The sequence below is a fragment of the Leptosomus discolor genome, chromosome 3, assembly GCF_034619465.1.
Source record: "Leptosomus discolor isolate bLepDis1 chromosome 3, bLepDis1.hap2, whole genome shotgun sequence".
NCBI lineage: Eukaryota > Metazoa > Chordata > Aves > Leptosomiformes > Leptosomidae > Leptosomus > Leptosomus discolor.
The window spans coordinates 39,101,676-39,129,633 of record NC_141393.1 but is presented as its reverse complement, the minus strand read 5'-3'; the positions used below and the strand labels follow the sequence as shown (position 1 = coordinate 39,129,633).

The following is a 27,958-nucleotide window of genomic DNA, read 5'->3' as shown; positions in this document are numbered from 1 at the left end:
ATTTGCCTCAAATGTTGACATCTTACCTAGTCAGCGTTCCCGCAGTAGGACTTCTTGATGAGATCATATGGCAGAGTGAACAGGTCCTGTCTGTAGTTCCATATTGAAACCCCAGCCCAGTGCAGCGCTCTGGTGAAGAGTCAGACTGGCACCACGTGCTTTGACCTTCACGCTTGCAGGGACCTGCACCCACAGCAAATCAGATGAGGATTTGGACGTATCAGGATGTGTCAAGAATGCTGTGGCTTGACCCAAGGTATATGCGCCAATGATTCACATTAATGAGTTACTGAAGATCTCCTGGTACTTCTCACTGTCCCAGGGATGTTTACCTTGCTGTCCTGGCTGCTTTCCATCCTGGCTGCTTTCCATCCTGGCTAACAGCATCCCACCAGGGACTGTAAATCCTGCCCTTGCACAGCCCTGCCTGTTTCAATGGTATACACTATGTGACATCTCCTGACTTACGCTGTTTTTAGAGCTGAGCCTTATTTCACATTCCAAAGTCACACAGACACATCCTCTTAACCTCCTCAGCAATAATTCCTGCAAATGAGAGTACCCACACAGAGAGACACTCAATATTTTCTAGCACATTAATCAAATAACCATCCAGTTGTTGCCGTATGTGTTGGAAGTGGACATGTTGTCAAATAAAATAATTTTATAGATTATCCTCTGTACTTCCCAGATGGGGAATTTAGCAACTTCATGTGCACAAAGTTCTTTAGGAGAAGATCGATGTCTATTCATTTCATCTTCTGTTGCTTACTCAGGGAAATCTCATACTTAATGTTGCTCCCCAGAGGAGCTTTTCCATCGCTAACTTTTAAACCCGGTGACTATTTCTAAGTGCATGTTGAAAGGAGAGCCCGGACCACCATCATCTGAGGGCTGTTGGTGGCAGCTTGCAATGACCCCAGAGAAAAAGGAGCAAGCAAGCAGCTATCCTGTACGGCCAGATGTTCTCCGAAAACACTGGCTCTCGGCTCGCCCTGCAGTGTCACAGCCCAAATCAAAAGCATTGCTCAGTCTGCTGAAAACACCACTGAGGCCTGAATTAAAGACCTTTTCCCACTAATGTACCCATGCAGGGGTTGAGATTGGACTATGTCATGGCTTAGTCCTGGTACTGGGGCTTTGTGGTTTGCGGAGTGGCTCTTCGCTGCCAGGAGAGGCTTTTGGATGACCTCTGTTGTTCTCCACTTTTGAGCTGTCTGAGGTATGTACGTCTTGGTCATGATCAAGCTGTCAGAGAGAAAGGGGAGAGCTGGAAAGCATCCTCCTTTCCCCATGTGGAGAGACCAGAGGCTGAGGAATGAAAGCTGCTCAGCTGAGCAAGGTGGGGTTCAGATCCCTCGCTTCGCATTGTGGTGAGCATGCTCCTCGGGGCTGCTGCGCTGCCAGCCCCTCTCGTGCCTGCCTCTGCCTTCATTGATTTCAAGAAGCTGTCAGGATGTCCTTGCAGCAAAATGTTCGCAAGCCTTCTGCTCCCGCATGCTCTCTGCCTCTCGGTGTCCTCCTGTCACATCTCTCGCATTAACGTGATGTCTTCCTGGGGTGGTGTTATGCTCCAGCCCTTCTGCCCATCCATCTCCTCTGCTCTCCATGCCTTCCGAGGAGGTAGCTCTCAGTGTGGCTGCAGGTGAGAGATGAGATTGCGCTGGAGCAATCTTTGTTTTGGCCTCCAGATGATTTATGACAGCTCAGGACGCAGCTGTATTTACGGTTGCTTTCATAGCCCTGGAGAGGAGCGAGATACTCGCAGTGGCTGGGGAAGCTGCAGAGCCTGCGAAAGGGCAGCCCCCACCAGCCATGGCGGGCTAGGAAGGGTGGCTTGATGGGCCACTGCAGCTGCCCTCTGTCAGCGCTGACCTTTTCGTGGTGACAGTCACCAGAGCAGCCATCCAGCTGAGAGAAGGGCACTTCCCCTCAAGGGAGCAAGCCCAGCCCTGCGCCCCCATCCTGGCAGGCTGCAGAGCGACCTAGGAGCAGGGATGCTGCTCTTCCCTTTGCTGCAAAACCCCAGGAAAGTTTAACTGCTCCTCGTTACGTGGCACTGGGTCTGTGAGCCCTCACCCACCTCCCCGTGTCACTGCACAGTCCCTGCAAACCTCTGCCGTGCTTCTTTTGTCCTTGCATGGGGAGGTCTGGCAGCAGGCTGGCTTTGGAGCAAGAGCAGGTGGTTGCTGCGGTTTGGCTGGAGCCCTCCATCCTACACCACCCCACTGCAGGTCCCCTTGCCACACAGCCCATGCCTCTGGGCTCCTGTGCTGGGTCCCCAAAGCTTTCATGGTGCAGTGAACCTGCTGAGCACTCACCACCTCTCAGCAAAGCTGGAGAGATTGGGCACCTCCTTGTCTTTTGGGATGCAGTCAGATTAGGTGAGGGGTCCAGGGCCCTGCCTGTGTCCATGCAGGGCACCTACAGCTTTGGTCTGTGGAAGTTCTGCCCCTCACCTGTTGTTTCAGAGCCAGGTAAAAGGCCTTTTCTCCCTATGGCTCATAGCAAAGGAGGAAACCAGGAATTTACTGGATTGATCACCAAATTCAGACAACATTTTTTGAAAAGCCACTTCAGGCTTGAGTGTGTGATAACAGTCCAGTTTGCAGCAGAGCTGAGCTTGTCTGGGAGTCCAGAAGGTGTGCTCTCAGTTTCCCGACCCAAGGGGCATTGCTTTTGCAAAGCTAGCATTTTAACTCGTGGCTCTCTATGGATCCTCACCACATTTTATTTCTCTTTCTTGACTTTTTTTTTTTTTTTACATTAAAAAAAGACTACTGTAAGGAAATCTCACCACTGTGGGACTACTTAGTAGGCCATATAGAGCTCTCTGTACTTAACAAAATGTGCATGCAGTGAGTCGTTATTCCTTCAGTCCACTGCTTTGAGTATTCATCGCACAGATGAGGTGCTCGCCTCAGGTTTTCCGTACACACAGCACATGAACGGGTAGATCATCTGCTGGGCATGTGTCCTCATTAAATGAGCATTTCTCCTCTGCTCTGGTACACACACACACCGCTCTTGGAGGTGGGAAAGCCAACTGATCAAAAAAAAAAAAAAAAGAAAAAAAAAGAAAGGAAGAAAGAAAGACAGTGAGAAAGAGAGAAAAGGAAGTTACTATATGAAAACAAACTCAAATGATGTGTATGCATGATATTCATTGCATGAAGCCTTAGAATAGCTTTGTCATGCTACCTAAGCTGGCCCCAGGGAAACAGGCTCTGTGGGTTTTTTTCCAAATTTTTGCAGACAAGCAATACTGAGTCATTTGGAGCTCCCAGAGTGGGAAAACCATAAGCAAATGGTAATTATGAATGGGATTTTAAAAAGCAACCCATGTTCAGGAAGCACTGTCTGCTTTTGAAAATCCCACCTTCTGTTTTGTAGTATATGAGCAAGGAAGAGATCAGAGCTAAGAATCAGCTGTAGGTTTAACTCAGCAAATTGAACAAGCTTTGCAAAGTATCAGGGGCCCAGGCAACACCTGGTTCAAAAGCCAAATTCAGTCAACCACTCCAATGAAAATGCAACAAAATCATCATGACGAAGTCTTAGCAAAGCACCAACATTTACATCAGAGACATGTCATTTAGAATCCTGCATCATTCAGGCTGGATTAGCAGAGATTTAAAGAGTCTAGAGAAGGGAAAGGAGGCTTGCTGGCATTAGCACAGGGTATGGGTAGAGTAAGCACTGGCAAAAACAAAGCTGATTTAGCTTAGAAAGAAGAACTAGAGGTGATTTTTCTTGCATATTCCTGCACTGATGGATATAGCAGAGATTGTCCAAACTCTTCCCCCTGTCCTGTATGCCATCATTTGAAAGACATTTAAAGGATTTGGGACCAAGACCAAAACAAGAGCCAGCACAGGGAATGGGATTTCCACAGTCAGAGTGCAGGAGCAGTTATGACTTGAGGGTCAAATTGTAGGATGACTGGATAATTTTGTGGTCATTAATGATAACAGCATGAATGCAAGCTGCAGTGATGACAATTAATCAACTCTCCTATCCTCCGTTATGAAATGGTGAGTTTTAGGGGGCTGCTGGCAGTGGCAGCGTCCCCAGGCTGGGGATCGCAGCATGGGCTGAGCTGCTCATTCTCTGAAGCACTGTGGGATCAAAAATCCTGGGTATATTTAATGCCAAGGGCTACTGGCTGAGGCACATAGGGATTTGAAGCTTGGGGCTATTTTTCCAGACTCTGCGATTGCCAGTCCTGCTTTTCTCCTTCTTTCCATCCCCAGCCAGGACTCACTGTGCACAAAATGCACCAGGGGCTGATCTGAACATTGAGGATGGGCAGGGAGCAAGGGGAAGTTGTAGCTGCAGGACCATGTGTGGGTACAGAGCTGTGGGAAGCAGGGGGTCATTCACTGGCAGGAGGGGCAGCTGGCCTGGTGGCTCTCAGTTGGTTATGTTTTTTACATGGAACTGACCTTTTGTTTAAAAAAATGGAGTTTCAGCTTGGGGTTGGGGCTGATTAAAGTCCAGGAGCCCTGAGGTGGCAAGCACGTGCCCATTTAGAGCAGTTCCATTTATATGAACGTGTAATTATATGTGCTCATCAGTGCACGTGCAGTTACATTTAGAGGGTGTGAGATCAGCCCAGAGTAAAAGCACCAATCCGTTCTGTCATGAGGGAGGGATGAGACTGCATGAAGCCTTGCAGCCACCAGGAAAGTGAGGGGAGTGCATCACCTAGGGCTCCCTCTGACGTGAAGTATCTCAGAGCTGCAGGTCGCAGGGTTTTCCCACGGCCCATGCGGGTTGTTGTTTCCCCACGGGTGTTGCCAGTGGAGAGGCAGCAGCACGCTGCCTGTGGCGGGTAGGTGTGCTTCTGTGGCTGCTTTTGTACATGTGTGTGTGTGTGCGTGGTGGGTAGCAGGTGAGGGAAGCCTGCTTGTCTGCTGGCCATCAGACCTCATTGCCCGCATGCTGAGCTATGAGCCACCGTGCTGGTGGCTCCTGAGCCCCCTCACTGGTTTGCTGGGGGATCAGAGGTCTTTTTGTCTAACTTTGCACATTTAAACGGCCTGCCATCGTGCCTTTGGGTTAAACAGAAAATTGGCCAGTGTCACTAGCAGGAGCGGAGCTTTATCCTTTCTCAAGGGCCATGTTGAGCTTGTTCAGTGGGTGAGAAAACTTTGACTCTCTAATATACCCATTCAACTCCTTCCTTCACTTTTGCTTCTCTGTTCCCTTCTCCCCTTTATGACCCTTATTGTTTTTCCATTCACAGCAAAACAGTTCACATCAAGGTAATTGATGATGAGGAGTATGAAAAAAACAAGAAATTCTTCATTGAGCTGATGAGCCCCCGCATGGTGGATATGAGTTTACAGAAAGGTGTAGTACTGGCCCTGCAGACTAACATTAACGTTCTTCTTTCCTCTTCTCTTCCATCTCCTCCCTCCTCTTCCTCTGATGTCTCTCTGTCTCACTCCAACTGCTCTGCCCTAAACACTGCTGTGCGCACACACTGTGTCACATGGTACCCATGGGGTGGCATGGGGAGTGATGCTGGGGCTGGGGAGAGGCCAAGGGGTGAGGGGTGCAGAGAGAGAAGGATGGAGAGCGGTCCCGCTTGTCCGTATTTCTGTGGTGGCTTGAGAGGGACCTTCTGCCATCCCAGCTGGAGGGTCTAAGCAAATTTTGTAGTGTCAGCGGGAAGATGCTGGCTAGAAACACATCCAGCATCTCAGGAGGTCATTGCCCAGCCCCGGTCCTACAGGGTGTCCTGGTCAGACCCATGTTAGAAAAAGACAGGAATTGAGGTCTGGCAGAGAAGCAGCTCTTATAACTTCTGAGAAGGACTTGGCAAAGGCTGTGCAGCCCCCAGTCTGCTTGCGGTGGAGCAGCTCTGGGAGTGAGAGATGAGGGCAGGGAGGAGCTGACACCCTGCTTTTGTTTGTCCGAGGGCTCAGAGCAGCTGTGTGCATTGCTGGGATGCTGGAGGGAGCCGAGCAACCTGGCAGCAGGGAGATGGGGCACCCAGGCTATTTACATTTGAGCCTCAGAGGTGTTTTAGTCCCATTCTGTTGTCCAAGAGGTCCCAGCAAAGCTGTCCGCTCCTGGGGAAAGCTGCATCCTTGCTTGGGAAACAGATCAAGGGGATAAGGCAGACACTATTGAGGAGAAAAAGCAATAAGATGTGCCATTTTGAAAATGGAAATTAGAACTATCAGCCTCCTTTGCAGCTGACAGAGCTGTAGCCTACTGGCAGAGAGCCACCTCACCCCACTGGGGGACGTGTCTGTGAGTGTCCATCGCTCTCTCTTCTCCTCAGGCTCCAGGCCTAGAGTCCCTGCAGATTTATTAATTAAGAAGCAATATAATTAAGAAGCAATTATCTTCCAGCTAAAATGTAGTGGGTACCCCAGGGTGGTCCCTGGTGATTTCCAGGCAGCCGATACTCTTTCCATTACCATGTGACACTGAACAAAATGCACTGCAGAAGTCACCTTCCACTAACCATCAGCAAGGTCCTTCTTTCCCTCCCTCCTCGCCCCCTTGCCAGCTCCCTCTCCCCCTAACACCCTCCCGCTCCCCAAGGAGCAGCTGTGACAGATGCCACATGTCCAACAGGCAGGCTGACGCGCACCGCCCCGGCAGGGAAGGGTCTGCGTGCCTGGAGCCCACGCTACCACCGCTGCTGCTGCTGCTGCCGCCTCGCCTCCAGCCAGCTGACCCGCTGTACACGGTTGTCTCTCTTGTTGTCCCTACAGGAAGACCGTAAGGGTTAAGATAGTAGATGAGGAGGAATACGAAAGGCAGGAGAATTTCTTCATTGCCCTTGGTGAACCGAAATGGATGGAACGAGGAATATCAGGTGTGAGATCCTTTCTGAAAAAGAATGAAAAAAAAAAAAAAAAGAGAATCAAGTCTCCAAACCCCAAATCCAGAAAATACAACCCTCTTTCTCCTCCTTCCCCTCCCTCCTTTTCTCCTCCTCCTGTAGATGGATCGATTTTTATTACTTTCTGCCCTCCTGTATTCTCGCTCTCACCCTGTTTCGGTGTCATCTGTGCCTTTTAGAGCCCAGCTTACTTCTGATCCTCCTTTTGTGCACTGCTTGAGCCTTGGAGGCTGTATTATTTTTATTGGGTTTCCTTGTCTTGATCTGTTTTTTGTTCTGAGCACACCTTTGCTGTTCTCCCCTCTCCTGCCCCTTTGCCAGGACCTTGGGGAATGTGAAAGGCAAGAGAAGGGCGTAATGCATGGCTGCCCCTTTAGCTCCTCCTGTACGCCCCCTCCCCCCCATCCTTCCCTCTGTTGTTGCCTGCCGGTGGCATTGCCTTGGTGCTCTTGCGTCTCTATGAAGTGTCACGAATATCCCATGGGAGAAGAAGGAAGGTTTGAGGCATCTCGTTTTGCTTTTGTTTGAAAAGTGGTTCTCCATGTCTTTCATCTGAAAAAAACCTCTTAATGTGTCACGAACAATCACAGTCTATCGTGTAGAGGGTGTGGAGCTCTCATGAGGTCCTACTTCATCAGCAGCGAGACCCCAGATCTCCCAGCAGAGCAGGATTATAGTGGGAATAAACCCTGACTTACAGTTGTGCCTTGCCTACATATATCTTTGTCCTTGTCCTATACATGCTTGACATCTTTCTCACTGAGCAAGTCTTGCCATTTGCTTCACCAGCTTTGGGGTGGCCCGGGAAGGCCAAGCTTTAAACAGAAGCACTTTACAAAAGGGAATTCAAGTCCACCTTCTGGGTGTCTGGTATGGAGTAGAGACATGTGTGCCCTTGGGCTTGTTTCTGCTCCCATGTGCTGCTGCAGATGATGGGAGCACCTGGTGGTTGCCTGTGCATCCCACGGCTTTCCCTTGCTGAAACATCTCCTGTCTCTTATCTCGCCAGCAGAGCAGCTGCCCTCTGGCCAGTCCAAGCTCCCACGCATGGCTCTGCAGGATGTTCGGGATAGAACGCAGCCTGCGTTAGCACGACGTCTTAGAGCACCTGTGGATTTGTAAAATGTAAACCCAAAGAGGATTCATAGTTTAATGTCGTTAGCCAGCCTCCTGTGGCCCATCGGCCATGAGGGATGGTCGGTTTCATTGTGTGTAGAGTACAGGCCCTTGGGTTTCACTGAAGTCAACTGCCCTTGAGCGGAAGCAGTGACCAACCTGCCATATGCCATGGTTCTATGTCCCAGCAGTTAATTGCCCTCCAGACTGAAGATGTGAGCACAGCTTCTAGGTGGAGGTTGTCTGGCCTCAGCTTGTAGCCACTAGTTGTTTTCCTACTTCCCTCCATCAGATGAAAGAACCGTATAGCGTGCCACAGCTGCCGTGTATGTACCTGCTCGCTACACCCATATTACGCTCAGATTTCTTCTTGCGAGTTTAAGGAGATTAAGCCCTTTGAAACTGTGTCAGCAAGGTGTTCAGCCCTAGATCAAAGTCTTCAGCCCTAGAATGACCCCAGGGTCTCCTCTCCACATGTGACCCTTCCCGTCCACAGGGCTCCCACCTCCATCTCATCAGGTACAGGAAGAACATCACTTGCCTCTGGTTCTCTCCTGCTTATGCACTTGGCAGCTTGGAGTATCCCACTGAAGTTTCTGCTCAATTGCCTGCTCCCTGTGAGCCCTGCATCCTTTTCTAAACCAGTGTGCTTCAGGATACAGCATCAGGGTTGGGCTGGTTTTTTGTGAAGTCCTGCATTTCTTTTTCCCATAGAGGCCACGTTGCATCTGGCTGAATAAAAACACCTATTTGAAAAGATCCAAATAGCCCCTAAGGTGGCTCACATGTAGAATGTCCTCATTATTAGGACTATGAAGCCAGTTTGCTGTATTGTGTGTCTCTCATTTACACTGGCATCAGTTGGAGTCAGTGGGACTATCTGATGTGCAACAGGCAGAGATGAGGTCAGAGCTAGACTAAATGACCTGCAGCACAGAGCCTGCAGGCCAGCCACTTCCCTCGCTGGGGGTGAGGGTGCACGCTTAGATGGACCTTCTTTACCTGGAGGAAGTAAAGGGCTGCACCGAGGAGGAGACGCGGAGCTCTGGTTGGCCTTGTTAGGGAAAAGTCAGAGTGAGAGCACCGTGGTTTTAAAATCTAAGAGGTGGGAGATTAAAATGCACTTGTAAATGTTGCTGGCACAAGGTGGCACAGTTGCTACACTAATTCCAGGGCATCTGGAAAGATCCCCAGCTCCATAGTGCTGCATGCTGTGGCATCTCCGACGAGCACACCTTGTGCCTGGGATGAAGAATAAGGAGCTACGCGAGGCTTTCCCATGCAGAGCATCGGGAGTGATCAGCAGCAGATGCTGTCACCAGCAGCTTCACAGGGTGCATGTGTGAGCAGCCAGCTCCTGGCAGAGAGGAGGCAGCCGTAGGAAGTGTGTGACCTGCCGTACGGCATCAGGATGGGAGGCTCACACTGACTCCCACACACATGTTCCTGCTGTGGTTGCACCAGCGCAGGGGCAGAGTTGGGATGGTTTATTTATTGCAAAGCACACATACAACTGATGTAGCCCCACAGGCTGCAAGGTGCAAACGGGCTACCGCAGTGTTGTGAGGATGCTGCCATTTCCCCCACACCCACAGACGGGGAAAATCCCAAACCACAGCCACCTAGCTGGGACTTCACTTGGTTTTGTTGCAGTGATGAATGGGCCCCCATGCGACTCACACAGTGAGGGCAAAGCACAGCTCCTGCCTCTCCTGGGAGGTTCAGGCCAGGTTGCTTTTGATGAAGAGTCTCTCTGGGTTTTGGCTCCCCACTTGTTTGTTTCCAGCACTGCAAAAGATGTGGTTTTGTTGACAGTGTGTCCTGGTTTTGTTGTTACTCCTCACTTAACTGTGTCATGCTAAGCCTGCACCTAGGGAGCTGTAGGAGCATTGGATGTTCTCAGACAGCTCTTTGTAGTGTCTTCAAAACACCTCTTCTGGCCCCACTGGGAGCAGGGCCACACTGGGTGCCTCAGCTGACTGGCAGTCATGTTTGGAAGTAATATGCAATCCGGGTTATGCAGAGACAGCCAGTCCATTGCAGTCGTGCCTGCACTATCATAGCTTTGTGCCAAGGACCTGCACTCACTCCAGGACCTCCCTGTGCAAAGGGATACAAGCTAGGTAGCAGTGATGAAATCAGTGATGAAATGTGGTGCCCTGAAGGGAAGGCAGAGCTGACGGCAGGGACGAGCTGTGTGTTCTCAAACCAGCCTGGGGCAGAGTTTGGATGGTTTATTTTGGGATGCAGAACTTGGTCCAGAGCCCCATGCCATTGAAATCCAGCGTGCTGTCCCTGAGGGTACCCACACTGCTGCTGGCTGTGGTGGCAGAGGTTTCTGATACGACACACAGTGGAGGAGGATAGCAGATGGGAGCAGGGTTCGCTACAGTATGGTTGATTTGCATTACTGGCTGTGCTGCCCCATACACATGCTGATAAAAGCAGTTACCTCCAGTCAAGGGAACATCTCCTTGGCCCTGATCAGAGCTGTGGGGCAGAGGGGTGTATCTCCAGGAGGGTCTCTGTGAGGGCAAGAGCTCATCAGGGAAAAGCATCCTATTGGTCTTTCTGTTTGCACCTGCTAGCACCTTACCGGAGGAACAAACATCTCTACTCAGAAAAGTACCTGTGGTGGTCCAAAAACTAATTCCTGTCTTCAGGTTGCTCAGGGCTTGCACATGTGACAGCCACCGACACAGACTTTTGACTGAAACATTTTGCATCATCTGCAAATGCTGCTCCCCACGGTTCACCCCCAAGTATACTAGTGCCATGCTGCTTTGAGCCTTGGGGCACAGTTGTTAACCCTTGCCATGAGGAGAGCTGACCACTTGCTCCTGTTATGTAAATGCTACATCTACAATACCAAACTTTGATTTGCAGCTCATTTATTACTTTTCACCAGTTGCTTTCTGCAGCTGGAGTTTTTCAAAGCCTTTCTGATCATCCAAACAAATCACATCAAGTAGTTTTACTTTAGCATCTCTCTTTGTTGATGTGCTCCAATAACTCAAAGAGATGAGAATAGATCTGAGATGGGTATCTTGCCAGCCTGGACTGTGATGGAGACTGTTCCTGACGTTGTAGTGGCATATCAGATGCAAAGAGCACTGGCAAAGATGGCGCTTGCCGCAAGCTTGTTATATCGAAGGGAACGACTAAAGAGAAATCAAAGAAAGACACATTCTTTGCCTGGGAAAGATGGTAAATGTTGCTTTTCCCTATCCTCCTGGCAATCTCCCAGGTTTCCTGGGGTTTTTTGTCTTCTCCATTTCTATTAAATTAAACTCTGAATCCTTCTTGTCTCACCTTTCCTCCACATGGACTGTCACGTCAACTGAATCCCTGTCTGCTGAGCGCTGCAGGGCTTTGAAACCTCCCAGCACCCTGAGCCACCTTCCTGGCCATCCTTTTTTCAGCACCTTTTTGAAGTGTTCCTGCAGTGAAATGAGTCTTTTCCTTTATGACAAGGTACTGTCCATTGGTTTGACTCTTGCTCTCATGGCAGCTCTGGTATCGTGTCAGCTCACAACTCAGAACGAAGATTTTGCTGCTGTCAGCCCAGCAGGATTTTGGAGAAATACTTTCTTCACACATCAGCTTTCACACTTTTTCCACAGTCCAGGATTACAGGAGAAAAACTTGATTTGCTTTCACTGGATAAAGTCGGTCTTCTGCTTAAATTGTGGTTAACCTTAGTGTTGATGGAACCCAAATGGCAAGTGAGCACAATTTCACTTGATTGCAGAAAATCATGAGAATATCATTTGGAAAAGTATGTTTCATGAGGGTAACTGGGAGTCTGCTCATGAGAATTTAGCTTGTGACACGGCGATGGAAGATTCAACCTCAGGGCTGGTGCACAAAGGCTGAGCCTTGAGGGTTACGCTTTGCAAAAAGGGACTGACATCCTCCATGCAAAATTTTGCTTCAGAAAGCAGATCTCCCACAAGATGTGACCTCACTGGAAACGGGAGCACAGATGGCTGGCGAGCACTATTAAACAGCTTGCTGGCATGACCTGGCTTAGGAAGATTTTATCTGAAGTCCTCTCAGCCCTCCCAGCACTGAGTCAATTGGTGTGGACAAATCTCATAACACGTCTCCTTTTAATCAAGCGTCAGCACCCCTGATGGGAAGGAAAGCTTCATGCCCCAGAGGGAGGATGTGGCTGGGAGTCACAGAGTATGGGTTAAACAGCAAAGGAAAAAGGATTCCTAGCTTGGATTGATCCAGCAAGTTATCTTGTATCAAAACATTGATGAAATTATGTCACTTGGTACAAAGGTCCATGCCTGTATAAGATAAGCTGCATTGATACGTGAGCACGTGTGCTGCAGTTTTCTGAAGTGTGGGCAGATGCTAAGAAACAACCTCTTCCATCAGCTGCTGATGGGAACAGCAAAGAAATGTGAGATTGCTGTTACCTCCTTCCACGAAGGTTTAATAATTTGCTTGCAGCTGTGTGATTAACCCAAACGCTGCTGATTCTCCTGATGGAGAGGAGTCTCTTGGAGTCTGCAAAAGCTTTGCTATTGATTTCAATAATAACAGCATTCAGGTTAATGCTGCAAAATCCCGGCCTTGTTTAGCCTATAAAAAAAGCATGTTTATAGCTCTTCACAGTCCATTAGGGAAACAGTTTGCTCACCTCAGTGAGCAAACCTGGAGGCAGAGCCTGTGGACAGTTACATTTGGAAGATGGGGGATCCTTACCTCTTTGGAGAACTGAGCAGGCAGTTTGCACAGTCACTGAGCTCCTTTGGGTGCGCCAGGGGTGCAGGAAATGTGTTCTCCTTGCCTTTGGCTGCCTGTGACTGCCCTGCTGTGTCTTTGACCGAGGGTCTCTTCAAAGTCCAGCCTCCGCTCCCTCATTTCAGCTCTCTTTGTCAATCCCAGGCCTTTAACAAGGATCCTCTTATCTATGCAGTGGCTTCCTGGAGTCTTTAGGGATATTGATTAGAAAAGATTTATGTTAATAAAGAATGAATCCTGAATAAAGTATGCACAGTGTAGTCAGATCTCTTGTCAAGGTAAACAGCAGAAAAAGGTATTTCACTGTTTAGAAAAAGTCTGGGGCACACATTTAGGACATCTGGTTGCTGTAAACTACAGGATTGCCCAGTTGCTGGTCTGCTTCCATCCCAAGCCTCGTTCCTCTTGGTTTAACCTTCTTTGGCTTCAGTAGAGTTACAGCAGGAGGGAATTCAATTCCTGACCTGTAAGCCACACCAACACGTATGTCACAGCAGGATTTGACCCCGAAGTACACTGAAGACATGCAGATGAAATAGTTTATTAGTAAATAGCTTTTTTAGCAGCTGAATTCAGGTCTAAATTGTCCAGTTTCAGGGGTGGCAGGGGAAGCAGAGTTCGTGCACACAATTTTGACTTTGCCTAGTAAAAACCAGTCCTGCAGGGTCTCCTGAGAGAGTCAGCATCACCTACCTTCTCCACGGGCACACGTGTTTGCCCACATTCATGCCATGCAAGGGTTAGGTATGGGATACTTCAGACTGCTATTTTGGATTTGACTCCAGAGCTAATTTTAGCAGCTCCCTGTAAGAACACACATGTCAAGCCTTTGAGACTACCTGAGATGCCAACAGCAATGAGGTGGCCTGGCTTGGCCCCAGAGGAGCATGATGTGCAGAGCAGGAGTGCAGGAGGGGGAGAGGTGCCCTGAGGAGGGATGGAGGGATGCAGCCTGGGCTGGCGGGAGCAGAGAGAGGCTCGTGGGGTGGGAGCAGCATGGGGGCTGTCAGCGAGGCTGGTACAGGTACAGCGTCCCCAGATGGACTGTCAGGAAACATTACAGGTCAGGGCTAAGGGCACATTAGCAGATGCGTGTGCAGGAAGGAAGCTTTAGTCCGTGAAATCATTTTCTTGCTTGCATGCACAGCATTCACTCAGAAATATAAAGATAAAATAATCCCTTGGCTTTCTGCATGCTGTATTCTTGATGTTTCATTCATAGCTTTATAGGCTTCTTCAAATATTCATGTATCATATCGTAAGTGAAAGGGAGAAAAATAGTGCTTTTGCAGGCTCAAAAGCAAACGGGTAAAAAAATAAACTCAAATCCCAGAGCACTAGAATAACAGTTTTAAAAAACATGAGGAACCAATGCTTTATTTTTCTTTTAATAACCACAGTAGCTTAGAGACGCAGTAATATTTCATTATATTAAATCTGAACACCAAATCGACCCATTGTAATTGTAAAAGGCAAATTCAATTTCTCCACATTGTCTGGAGATCCAGAAGACTATGGAATAGTAAGGAGGCCACAGGGTAGCATGGAGCTGCAACAGGATGGAGCTACAAGGAGACTCAAGATTCATGCTACAAGGGGCAGTGACAAGCCTGTTGGCAGAGCTGCATGGAGGACAAGAGGTGGTATGCGCAGAGCAAACATCCCACTGCTTCTTGTGGCTCTGTGGCACTGTACATGCTGCAGAATATATTCACGAATGGTTACCCCAAAGGAAAACTTCAAAAGGAACTGACCCTGAAACACGAGGGATGCTCAGCAAGGAGCCTCTTCATTGCCCCTTCCCCTTTCACTGCACCTCTACCTGCCCGAATGGACAAGAGAGAGTTCCTGGTGTGCCCACAGTTTATCCAGCTGGGGAGATGGATAGATGGATGCAGATCTTGGGTGGGCCAGTGCTTCTCCATAGGCTGTCAGGAAAGCTGTGTCCATGGGTGCTGCCTGATGGAGCAGGGAAGCGACTGGGAAACAGGACTCAGGATTACTCTCCCCGGCTCTGTGTCCTGGTTTGGCTGGGATAGAATCATAGGCCACCTATTGGCAGGCTCAAGCCAGATAGGGCAGCTGACCTCAATTAGCTACACATGTAGCCCATCCTGTAATGTCATGGGCATTATAAAGGGAGGAGGTTTAGTGAGGAAAGGGAGCTCTTGTGAGGTTGTTCCTAGTGGAGTTCTTCCTGCTGGTCCTCTACTCCTTTTCTGCTGGGGACTACTCTGCAGTGTATCCTGCTGACAGAATAGTCGTTTGGCTGAGTATTTTCTGTTTGTACTAGTGGTGTTTTCACTAAACCTGTTGTACTTTCACCGAAGGGCTATCTCACCTTTTTCCTGATTCCCCTCCCTGGTTGGTGAGGGTGTATTGGGTGATAGGGCAACTGTTACAGTTTAGCCCTGGTACAGGCTAAACGGAGACACACTGCCACTGATGTGCTGTGCAACCTTTGACAAATTGCTTAGGAAATTGTTTTCAAACAACACTGATACAATTAGGTGCATCTGTATAAAAGTGCCCAGCAAGTCTGAGTAAATGAGCACTTTTGGACTCCAGCCCACTTCTGAGTTTGCAAAATGTTCCCTTCAGCCTCTCTTTGCTTGCTTCACCACCTGTCAAATGGGACTGTTAATACTGACTCAGTCTTTGTACAGAGTTTTAAGCTTCTGAGACTAAAAGTGCATGATAATAAGCGTTAGTAATTTCAGTACTGTCGCTGCATGCAACCAAGTCTTCGGGGACTGGTTTGCTGTTTGAAGGACAGGTAGAAGTCAAAGCTAAGGCACAGAGCTGGTGCTTGGCCCCTCTGGAAGAGGGTTTGGTGTTTTTTGCTATATGGACTACCCTGGAGTTAATTTGAAACTTGTATGCAGGCTGTGGCTTTCTGCAGGTGACACCAAAGAGGGATCCAGCCAGCTGTTTCTTTGTGACAGCCTTGGGAAGTGGGGAAATCAAGGCAGGGGAGGGCCAGGAGGTCACTGCCCAGGGCAGCAAGAGGGCTGAGCTGTGCCTATGTGGAAAGTGTAGGGTCATCCCTTGCAAGGACCTTCGCCCCCTTCTTCTCCCTTCCTCCTGCCGCTAATCTCACAGGACCATGTGGTCACATTTCCTGGGAGGCTGATGCGTCCCACTGCGATGGCATTGTACGGCATGTGCTCGTGCAGCACTGTTGGGCAGACCAGCATCTGGGAGCAAAGAGAGCCAGGAGGACTCAAAGCGGTGATGCTTTATGTGTGCCTGTGCTCCTCTCAGCACCCTGACCCTCTGGGAGCGGTGCCTGTGGGCTGTGAAATAGGCATAGGCGAGCCAGGGCGTCCTGGGGGTATGCATGGCCATGTTACCCCCTGCCCTGTTTCACGCTGGAGACCAGCACCCATTTTATCAACGCCTCCCTCTGATGGTGCTCTTCTCAGTGAGCTGCCTATCAACCCTGGCCACCATCTCTTCTCAGCCACCCAGGAGTTTACTGGGGCTCCCCGGTAGTGTCAAACCCCACCACAACCACATACTCCTGGCTGAAGTGCGGGCACTCCCACTGCCTTTGGGTCTATTTGGGTCATGTCAGGTCCTGATGGCAAGCCTAGTGCTGTCCCCCCCAACTTTTCCCTTCCCCTCCTTGCTACTCCCTGCCTGCATCCCATCCCTCTGCCTTTGCTGGGGGGTGGGGGGTGACTTTGGGGAGCCAGCACCCTGGTGCTCGCCAGCCTCCTCTCCAGCTCGCTGCCACGGGGTCTGCTCCCCAGCCTGCACCTGGCATGCAGCCCCAGTGAGCTCGCACGCTGCCTTGCACCATGTCCATTGCTCACTGACAGCTGTCATCTGCAAAATAGCTTTTCCCCCTTGGATATTAACCTTTTCCCTCTTTTCTTCTCTCTCCCTGTCTTTCTCATGTTCTCTCCCCACAGCCCTGCTTCTCACCCAAGGTAAGTGCTTTTTCTCCTTTCCTCTGCCTCCTCTGGCTGTTTTCATCCCCTTTGGTCAGCCCCCTGCTGTGTTTGTGTTTGTTGTAGACAACCCCAGCTCATGGTGTGTCCAGCAGGAACTAGTTAAGAGCGATGCATTAAAAACGTGACAGTGATTGACTGACATCTAAGAGCATTTCCCACGTTCCAGATTTTTTCCCCATGGTTTTGAGAAATGGCCTAGCCAGGGTTGCAAAGCAGAACATGCAGCTCTGGCTGGTCCAGGGCTGTGACTCGACTCTCTCTTCGGGCAGCTCTGGGGCTTGGTTGTGCTGATGCACCGGGGAGCATGGGGCTTTTCTGCAGGGGCTTGGCGCTCCTGGGGTGCGGGGTGGTGTTGTCTGGGGTGGGCAAGGGTGCAGGGCTGCCCAGGTGACCCCTTCCTGTGTAGGATCAGCCCACGCATCACCCCTCAGTGCATGCACCCGGGTGCTCTCCACCTCCCGTCCTGGGGATGCACCCAGCGCCAGGGCAGTGCTACCAGGGCATGATAAGCACCAGCAACATTTCCCTCCTTACCCTCAGCTCTGGCTCTGCACTCTCCATCTCCTCTCCCCATGGCAGGATTTCATGTGTATTAATACTGAGACCCGCCCCCTTCCTTGCCCAAAGTCCCCGTTACGCCAGTCTGTCTTGATCCCACTGCGGTGCACTGTGTGCTTCCTGTATTGTTCTTATTCCTTCAATTCCAGATATGATTACCGTTGAGTTTGCACTAAAGAAACGTTTGTCAAAAGATAAGGGTGGGCACGCAGGGTGCAGAGAGGAGCTGGAGTTTGACAGATTTGCAAGCAGAGCTGAAAACCAAAGCGTTCATCATGCCTGAGCTGTGCTGCAAATCAAAGGAGCAGCATCTGCCATGCAAGCTTCAGTCTCTGCTCCTTTTTGGACAATGCCAAATGTGCTGCACAGGTGATGGCCCGAGTCCATCGGATATTGGGCTAATTAGGAAATTGCTAGTGGCAGGCAGAAGTCCCCAGCTCCCCAAATAATCAGCTTAGGGAGTTTACGGAAAACTCCTTGGAGCAGTTTGAAGGTTTTCCTTTGTAACTTTTTCAGGTCCAGGAGGACTGGAAATAAGTTGAGCACAGTCTCCTTCCCAGTAATTTCATTGCTTTAATTCAGTAGCTGCCTAATTTGATCAGAACCCCGGGAAACAAATAATTTCTATTAAAATAGCATAACTTTCTTCCCTCTGTTGTGATCCAGCCTGATTGCTTTTGGCAGCCATTATTGGAGAACTTGGTCACCAGCTATGGAAAGTTGCTTTCCAGTTAATAAAGGAAAGCCTCCTCTCTGCCTGGGAAGGGGGAGTCCCTGGGGTGCCCCCCTTGTCAGGCTGCCCCAGGGTGCCCTTCGTGCGTACTTGGCCCAGGCCCGTGGTTTGAGCTCTCGGTGCTTGGCCCCCGCATGCCTTTCAAGCCAGCAGCCGGCCAGTGAGCAGAGCCCCGCTCGCCGCAGAGGCACGTGCTGGAGTGTCACTCAGCAGCAATCACGGCTAATCAGTGGGGAGAGAAGTGACGTCCTCGTTTAGTCTGTGTCATGTTAGATTTAGATTACACGGGCGTGCAGGAATCTTTGTAAAAAAACTTGCATTGTTGAACGTTTCAGTGGAATCTGCTGGTCCCATTCCTCGTCCCCTCCTTCCAGAGCAGCTCACGCAGCTTTTCCCGGGCAGCACCCCTTTCCCTGGGGCTGCCTCCCTGGTACCGCTGGGTGCCCTGGCTCTATGCCGCAGCCCTGGGGTGTTTGCCCTCCTGTGGCATCTCTTTGGCAGCCTCCAGGAGGCCGGTGGCAGCTCACTGCGGTGGCCCTGTCTCTGAAGAAGCCCTGGGGTGCCCTGATGGAGGAGCCCAAGTGAAAATGCCTCTCTTGTCCCAGCAGCCCTTACCTGGGGGTAAATGGGAGATCCTGGCTCTGCCCACCCGCTGCCTTGCAGAGCGCTCCCTGGGAAAACAGGGCTGTGGATTTTACACAAGGCAAAGTAACTGGGTAGGGGAGAGGCTATGGCCCAGGCTCAGCTCAGCATTTGTTTCCTCCAAATGGGCTCTCTGGGCTAGACTTGCAAGGCTGCGCAAAACTTTTGAAAGACTTGCTTGGCCAAGCATCCACTACCAGCTGTTGGGATGCAGAGGACCATGGTAATATGTGGTGGCTGTGGAGTGACTTGAGAGTCAAACTTCTCTGATGCATAACCTTTTGTATTGGCCCTGGCAACGATTTCTCTGTATACTCTTTATATGGGGAAATACTCAATACCAAAGTGCATAGCTACTGTAGTTGTCCCTGCCATTGCCAGCAGTGGACGAGCTGTTCTGGTGGTCTTTCCAGCCTTTGCAAAAGCCTTTGCTTGCAAGTTCTTGGGCTCAGGAGGTCCAGATCTTTAAAGGGATGAGGAATTATCTAAATACTTCTCTACCGTCATTTCCACATATTCACCCAGATCAAAGCAAATATTTCTAAATATGTTTGTTTATTGATGCATTAAAACTCCTGGGTCCACTTTGCAGTGGGAAAGACTGGGGAGCAGAGTCGCCAGTTGACTGGCCCGTCGGGGACAGTTGTGTCAACAGCAATCTCAAGGCAGAGCCAGCAGTGGAATAATGCGCAGTTCCCAGCCCTGTGCCTTAGCCTCCCTCTCATGAATGTGCAGCGTTTCCAGTTAGCGTTAAGGATGCTGGGGCATGTATACGAGATCTATCACGCCTCAAAAAATAGCTTTCAGGGCTAAGTAAGCAGATTCCTCCCTTTTTAGAAAGCAGCCCAGGCTGCCGGTGCTTGTGCATGTGTTCCAGTAAAGGGCATGTCCATATGCTAACCTCAAAAGCCAGAGTGTCTTTTAGCCAGCAGTCTTCCCCAGTTGTGACTGATGCCTTGACAGCGCTCTGGAGAGAGGAACTCATTCATGCTCACTGTTTACTTTGTTTAGCCAGGATCATATTGTATTGAGCCACAACAAAAAAAATTCCCATTTTAATTGTCGTTCTAATTTCTTCCTAGCAGCACAGTCCCCGGAAGGGGTGACCTTCATGCAGATACATGCCTGCTCTAGAAATGGATGGAGATGAGATCGCTCGAGGGGTGTGAAATGGCCTTCATAGCAATCTTTCATGAATACATTGCTGGTTTTAATCCAATATATTCAGCAAGCAACAGGGAATACAAACTGGTCCGTGACTGTTTGGTAGTCTTGCAACATTACCTAGGTGATGGGCATCTACCTCTCTGACGGTGTTACAGGGCTTTCCCGTTGCCTGTTTCAGCTCAAAAGGTGCAGTGGACAGATTACCCTGTGGAAATGAGCTTTAGCTAACTTTGATTAATGATGTGACCAGGAGGCCACAGGCAATGTCCAGTTCCCATTTGATCCCCCCAGTCTGAAGGAGGTTGAGCAGGCAAGCACTCACGTAGTACCCTCCAGGAGCAATGCATGATGTGGGAACACTGCTCAGTGCTCCCCTTTCCCATGGAAGAAATAAGAGAAGGAGGGGACCTGCTTACAGTATTTTGAGCCCAAAAAACTGCCTGTGATGTGTAGGTCTAAAAGCGCTTTGCAAATAGCTGCAGATCAAGTCCCAGCATGGCCCTGTGGGCTTAAGTCATTGTCATGGGGGTGACAGAACTAAGGAGTGACCGTGACAGGGACATGCCCAGGGCTGCAGAGCACAGCAGTGGCAGGACCATAACTAGGAGCTGCTGGCCACGGTCGTCTGTCCTACCTTTAAGGGTCTGAAATTAATGAGGCAGAATAAGTGAGAGCACAGAGTGGTTTAACCAAAAACCTCTCCTTGCTTCCTGCAGGCGGGTGTTGGGTGCAGTGCCTAGCAGGTGTCAGCGGTGGCCATTGCTACAGCCTGGGCAAAAGCAGATTTCATTCTCGCCCAACCCTTGATCTTACCAGACCTGTTGTCTCCCCTGCTTGCAGCATCTCCTCTCTGGACTTGTGGACTCCCTGGCACAAGGAGCAGAGTTCCTTGGTGCAGCAGCCCCAGCTTGCCTAGCCTTAGCAACCTGTGCATGCTCCTGTAGCCCAAATAGGTTGCTAGCACGCAATGGTAGCACACACCTATGTACTGGAGCAGGCAGGGTTCAAGGGACCCCTTTCTCACCACCTTCCCCTTCCCAGGGAGGAGGTAGAGGCAGCCCAGGAGGTCCTGGCAAGCTTCTGTTCTTGCTGGGCATAGCCAGACCTTATCGGGCCTAATTGGGGTTGACAGCAGGGAGTCCAGGGTGCAATCCGCATTGAAAAGTAGGTACTGATGCTGATACAAACAGAAATCAGGCTAGTTAATAATTAAGCTGCAGCTTGGCAACATTCACCTTGACAGACTTGACCTTCCAAATTAAAAATCTGTCTCCCCCCGCCACCCCTTGTGTTTTATTTATCACAGCCCTTGGTAGTCTTCTTTACAGGCTACTGCACCAGGGTGATGTGTGACACACCTCACTGATGCCCTGTCCCTGCTTCCTGGAGGAGCCCTCCAAGATCCCAGCCCTATACCCACCCAGTGCCTCAGGAGGTGGGAGCCTGTGGCTACCACAGACCCCATGGGAGCATGCCCCACTCTTGCTGCAGAGACTGCAGCTGCCTGCAGCTCTGAAGGCAGGCTGATGCACCCTGCTGCTGGCTGAAGTGCCTCCCTGAAAGGCAGGAGCATTGAGAGTGTACTCTGCCACTGGGATGTTGCAAGAGTTTATTCCTGCTCAGCTGTTGGATCCTGTACCCAGGGGGCTCAACTCAGTCCTAAGCATCCCAGATATAGATAGACCCATCAGGCCTGGAGCAGGTTCAGGTCGGGGTCTGGTATTTTGCAGAGGTTGACACTGATTCCTGCTACAGGGTGCTCAGGTGTCCTAAACGGTGGGTGGGGAGAAGGGCGGATTCATGTAGGTGCTTTGTATTGGTCTTTGGAGGTGCCTAGCTCTCCCCCTTAACTGTATGTATGTAGGCTGGGGCAGTGATATGTCAACTGGGCTCCTAAGTTTGTCCTTCCTGCCACAAATGGCACTGCCTTAGCTTAAGGGGACACTCGGCAGCCTGGTATTTGGCAGTCATTTGCACAAGTGCATTGAGCAAGATCCAGCACAATATTGGCATGTGACTCTTAATCTGTGTTTGTCTCCTACATTAGGACAGAGGTTCGGTGAAAATACAGTAATGGCAGGTTAAGTGTTTTCAGATGCATCGTTGAAGTTTGTTAGGGTTCTGTGCTTGGCTTTTCCTGTTGCACATTCACAAATGTGGCTGCTTTTTAATGAGGCATGGAGGAATTACCTCCTTATTCGTTATGTGCAGGCTTCCTCTATTAACATTTCTGCAAGGTACCCATTTGGACATGCTGCCTATGCCTGTTCTTCTGCAGTTTGCTTGCAGCTGACATTAAAAGATAACCTGGCAGTGGTATTCAGTCAGCTGCCCCCATAGGACATCCTTGATGTGCCTTCTTGGGCGACCGTGTTTCTTCTTTCTGTGCCCCAGTTCACTGTATTCACCGCAGAGGAGCTGCATGGTGGCAGCAGGGCCTCCATTATTCATGTCTCGGTGGACGTGCTGTCAGCAGGCTGCAGGTCTCCATTGCTGGTCAGCTTGTCCCTTCACTGCGAGTGGCCTGCCTAGGGCTTGAAGGTGCCTCTGGTGGCACTTCTTCCACTGGCAAGGTGCTCTCTGACATAGCATGAATCCCACAGGCCTTCAGTGCTCTGGTAAACACCAGCACCTTTGCTTTGGTGGAGTGCCCAGTCCCACGCTCACGCTGCATCCAGCCCCCAGGCTACCAGAGCAATCTGTCCACTCTTGGACATGGACATGTTGCTTGGTTTACTCTAAGAGCTGCCTGGCAAGTGATTGCCATGCTCGTCAAATCAATAGGTGATCCACAAGTGGCTTGCAGAGACAAGGAAGCCACTTACTAGCAGCCAAAGGTCCTGCCTCTGGCCACGGACACAGGCGTTCCCATGCAGCCTGCCCAACAGCCTTGGGCCCAGTGCACAGTGAGATGAGACGCAGGAGATCCTCCTCAGAGGAGGGTTTTGAGTCTTGCACTGCCTGCCTGGCACAGGTACATAAACCGGCATGAGCAAGATGCCAGATTCTGAGATAAAGCTGTGTTGGATGCAGCTCCCTACGGTGAGGAGAATACTTTCTGCACTGTGTGTGCTTACGGACCTGCCTGCAGCGCAGCCTTGCCTAGATATTTAATATTTGCATGAGACTCAATGTTGTCTTACCATGCTAAAGGCCTTTGTCAAATCAGTTAAAGTGAGGACTAAGGTTTCATTGCATCATTTCTCCTGGAGTTGTTAAGCCGAGGAAATTCTGCCTGGTATTCCCCATTTTCAGGGCAGCTCCTCTGATTCCAGACATTTTTTTTTTCTGTGCTGTGCAACTGCATCCAGTGGGCGGGAGCCCAAGGGACTGTGCCGCCAGCTGCGACTGCAGCTTTTGAGAGGTAGTTACTTCCCAGCAAAGGTTGTAGTGAGCCAGACTGTCACCAAGTCCGGACTTTGCAACCCTGCTGGGATGGCTGCTGTGCTTTTCCTTAGCTCAGTATTGTCAGCAAATGTCAGCAGCTGCTTGGCTCATCTGCCAAGCTGGGCTTTGCAGAGCTGAGGGTGCCCCCTCCCCTGGGCTTCAGGTTATGGGGGAGCTAAGATAGAAGCAAGCCACATATGTGGTATGGCAGCTGATGTGTAAGCACCTGCATTTTCAATGATGGATACAGCTTGTCATTGTCATACACTTCCAGGCAGAGGCAGAGACTGGACTTTCTCAATCTCTGTCCTGGAAAAAGACAGATTTCATCTAACTCCCTGCTCAAGTGAATATATGTAACTTGAAGCTTGTTCTTGATAATTGTCAGTTCATGTCTCCAAGTGTAGCATAAGGCAGCATGTTTTGTCCAAGTTCACCCATTTCTGCACTTCTCCAGCTCAGCTGCCTCGTCTTCTCTGTTCTCACTTGGTCTTTGCCTGCAGTTGCCCCCCCATCCCCTGGCATCCTGCATTGCCCATCTTCTTCTCCAGGTGCTGTGCTCCCCTGTCTCATTTTTTTATAAAGTTCTGGGGATTCCCAGATCCAGAGTACACTGTCTTTGAGCCAGGCAGTGATGGTTTTGATGTACATCATTCATTTCAAATGATGGATGCAGCTGTTTCTGCTTCTGTGATGGGTTGTAATAGTGTCACCTGCCACAGGAGTTATTATATATTTCATAAACTCTGCAGGTCTTGCAAGGCTTACAGTCTTTGCAATCAGTCTAGCTGGATTGATGAAGAGAAGGCAGAGTTTATAACTAGATTTCACTGGGACTTTATAATTTCTGTGTGATTTTTGGTGCAGAATATGAGATCTGCTGGAGCCTACATTTGAGGCATTACTTGGCATGTTTGTAACCTCTACAGGGAAACCTTGGGTAACATCTGACCCACTGCTCAGCCAGAACAAGATGCTCTGCCTTTGTGATACCCCCCCGCAGGTTCTGCAGAGCTCCAGCTCCCGCTCACAGGCTCAGCTGGGCCCTGTGCTGCAGCTCATATGCCCCAACTGGTCAGGCACAGGAAAGCCAGGGGAAACCCAGCTTCTTCCTTGAGATGTCAAGGCCTTTCAGAGAGCCCATCAGCACGTGCCTGCACTTGGGTGTGTAAGTGGGAGGGGAGACCTGAGTCAGGGCTGGGGACAGTGATAAGACACCCTTCCTGCTGGTTAGGGTGCTGCTTCCCATCCAGGCAACCAGCGGGCACCTCGCTGGGTTTGATGGGGCAAGGTGAGCCCAACACAGGGTCATCTTAGCTGACCTCGGGTCCTGGTTTAGCTTCCTCCAGCGGAAACTAAACATCCAGTAACATGAAAGGACCTTCGGCTGCTAGCCAGTGGCTTTGTTGTGGCTTTGTTATCTCCGTTTCCTGACTTTCTTCCTGTTCATTCTTCCAAGCACTAGGAACGTATTTCTGTGTGCGTGTGTGTGGTTGTGACTGCGTGTGTCTGTCTGAGCATTAGATCAAGCACTGAGTGGCACAGGGTGCCAGCAGTGATTTTCTAATCAAAGGGGGATAAAAAGATCCTGTCTCTTGTTCATTGAAACCAGGAAACATGCCAGGGCATTAAAGCTGTCTTAAAGGACGCTTGTGCCAAGTGGCAGAATGAATCGGTACCTTGGTCTCCCCAAAGATGTGGCTGCTGCAGGGATGATGGGAGGGCATATGTCATCCAAGAGCGCCAATGCAGGCTGAAGAAACATTAGGGGTTTTTTTAAAAATAGGTTAAAACCACATTGTGTATGTTCTTGGTGACTGATATTCAGAAATCTTGGTCCTTTGTTTCTCTGGTCCAACACCCCACCACTGCCCCCCCCAAATTACCATGTGAGCTTAGCAAGCTGTGAAGGGGCTGCAGAAGCCCTTGCTCAGGCCCTGCAGACAAGCCCTTGTGGTGCCCCGGTGCTCCAGGGCTGCTGTCTACAGGTTGGTGTTGACCTTGCTTTCACAGAGGTGGCTGAGAGGAAGCTGACGGTTGAAGAGGAGGAAGCCAAGAGGATTGCAGAGATGGGCAAACCAATACTTGGCGAGCATCCCAAACTAGAAGTCATCATTGAGGAGTCCTATGAGTTCAAGGTCAGTAGTTGTCCTAGGGATCCTCCAGGAAGGGAAGGCCATGTGGCACTGAAGAGCAGTCATGGAGAGCAGGACTGAGGAGGCAGGGGGTGGCTGCACGTGCAACGAAAGGGCTGCTGGAAGATGAAAAGGAGTATGCAATGCAGTAAAGGGGGCAGGAGACCTAAAAAAAATGCCAGGGGAAGTAGCTGCTGGTACGCAGAGGTGGAGGGAGGAAGACAAGGGAGCCCTGCTGGAAGCAGAAGGAGCTGGTGTGCAGGACAGGGCAGGAGCAAAGCTGTTTCTGGTGAGGCGGGGAAGGAGCCTCATCAGGATTAAGAGGTGGCAAACAAGCCGGCTCTGGTGAGGTTTGGGTCAGCCTGTCCAGGGAGGAGGTGGGCCCAACTCCAGTGATGGCCTCATCTGACTGGTAGGAGAGTGCTTGTGGCACTTGCATAGTTTGGGAAGAGTCTTTGAAACCATAAAGCACTGCAAGATCAGCCTTGCCCACTAGCAGAGGGTTTAATTGCTGTGCATCTTTATTCCCACAACAGAGCACCGTGGACAAGCTGATTAAGAAGACAAACCTGGCTTTGGTTGTAGGAACACATTCCTGGAGGGACCAGTTCATGGAGGCCATTACCGTCAGCGCAGGTGAGGGGGACATCAGAAAACCCACAGCAGGAACTGCAGGGTTCATGCAGCATGGGATGAGATCTGTCTGGGCTCAGGACACAGCATCTGCCTGGTCAGCGGTGCTCAGCTGTTGTGTGCATGGTGGCTGTCAGCAAAGCTAGTCCAAAGAGCTCCTCTGCTCCAAATATACTGGGCTTTTGCAGATGCATTAGCCAGGAACCCAGGAGATCCATCTTTCAGTGCAGAGCCATCAGGAGGACAGTTTTCAAAGACTACATATGCTGGCAGTGCTCCTGCTGCTTCAGTGGTCTGATGAGCAGCGTATAGGCAGCAAAATCCCATCCTGGCTGGGCTGCTGGCTCCTGATGTGGTCAGTGCCATCCTGTTCATGTAGTTCCTGCTGCTGGAAGATGTCCTGTCTGCCATGGCCAGTAGAGTCTCTGGGAGTAGAGAGGGTTACGACATGTGGACAGGAGATGTTGCCCCACGAGGCAGCAACTGGTAGAGGGAAAGGCTCAGAGACCTGCCAGATGTTGCCCAGGGAGCCTGAGACTTCACTGCTTCCAGCTGTGGAGCAGACATTTTAGGCATGTTAATGCCATTAATGATACTCGGGCACCTTTCTGAACCTTTCCTTGATGGTTTGGCATCTTCCTCGAAGGCCTGTTTTCCACCCAGCTGTAGTGCAGGCAGCCACAGGCAGGCAGTTGGGTGGGAGCTGTTGCCAGTGGCTACAGGGGCAACTTCTGACACAAAGGAAGAGATGCAGGATATTCAGTTTTCTTCTTTGTAGCAATTAAGAGAAACTGCTTCTGTGGAAACAGTACCTCCAACCTTGGAGGAATGTTTTTTTTTCCCAGGCCTGCTTCTCTCTTCCTCTGTCTCTCTCCTTCCCTTGCCATCTGCCCTGTGCTCCATACCTGCTTTCTTTTCCTCCAGTTTATTTCCATTGTCCTGTATCTGTACAAAGACCAGCAACGCTTCCAGCCTTGGGGCTGACCTGGCCCACCAGGCTAAGGAGAGGACCCGCCCAAGGGCCTTCAGTGCTGCTGCTGATAGTCTTGCACAGATGAGAAATGTCTTGCTGGGGTGCTGCTGGTGACCAGTCCCAGCCTGAGCTCTGGAGCAGGAGGACTAAGCGGTCTCTCCAGTTTCCCAATTCTATCACTTTGTGCTATTTATCACCCAAAACATCACTTGCCTATGTAACTTCATGGTGCCACTCAACAGTGATCTTCACAGGCTGACTATGTCCTACACAACTGCCTGTGGATGGGGACAGGGCTGCCCCTCTGTGGGTACAACACACTACCCTGCCACTCCCCAGTCCTGCCACTCCCCAGCCCTGCAGGCTCTGGGGTGTCCCAGGAGGCACCCCTCTTGCCAAGCCTTACCTATCACTGAGGGACTGGGTGTGCCCTGAGCCTGCTGCCGTGGACAGCACCATGCCACCTTGTCCCAGGAGAGCAGCATCCTTGGAGCCCTGGGATGGGGAGGGACAAGCATGGGCTGCAGCCCACCCCCATAATCTCGACCTGCCCCATTATGAGCACTGGACCTCACCTTCCACATTGTTTGCAGCGGGTGATGAGGATGAGGATGAGTCCGGCGAGGAGCGCCTGCCGTCCTGCTTTGATTACGTGATGCATTTCCTGACCGTCTTCTGGAAGGTGCTGTTTGCCTGCGTGCCCCCTACTGAGTACTGCAACGGCTGGGCCTGCTTCGTCGTCTCCATCCTCATCATCGGTATGCTCACGGCTGTCATCGGCGACCTTGCCTCCCACTTCGGCTGCACCATTGGCCTCAAGGATTCAGTGACCGCCGTCGTCTTTGTCGCCTTTGGCACTTCTGTACCAGGTGGGGTGGCTGCAGGGAGGGGATGGGGTGGGAGGAACGTTCTCCAGTGGCTCTCCTGTCCCCAGGGGAGCAGCTCTGTCATGGGATGGAGTTCAAGCTGGGAAGAGGCTCCACAGAGCCCTGTCCCCAGGCAAGGTCTGCACACCATTTGGTGGCAACATGG

At 50.6% G+C, this 27,958-nt stretch overlaps 1 protein-coding gene across 7 annotated transcripts in view; it reads left to right on the top strand.

Moving 5' to 3' along the window:
- Positions 1-27,958, top strand: part of SLC8A3 (solute carrier family 8 member A3) — a 93,512-nt gene that overhangs the window by 65,016 nt on the left and 538 nt on the right. Inside the window, exons 2-6 of one of the 7 annotated variants that reach the window (XM_086462240.1) lie at positions 6,735-6,838; positions 16,657-16,674; positions 25,199-25,323; positions 25,857-25,956; positions 27,520-27,795. In XM_086462240.1, the coding sequence (XP_086318366.1) occupies positions 6,735-6,838; positions 16,657-16,674; positions 25,199-25,323; positions 25,857-25,956; positions 27,520-27,795 (623 nt within the window). Of the gene's footprint in view, positions 1-5,248; positions 5,388-6,734; positions 6,891-10,004; positions 10,014-16,656; positions 16,679-25,198; positions 25,324-25,856; positions 25,957-27,519; positions 27,796-27,958 lie in introns of all 7 variants that reach the window. The other 6 variants (XM_086462242.1, XM_086462239.1, XM_086462245.1 and 3 more) reach the window with 6 other exon arrangements.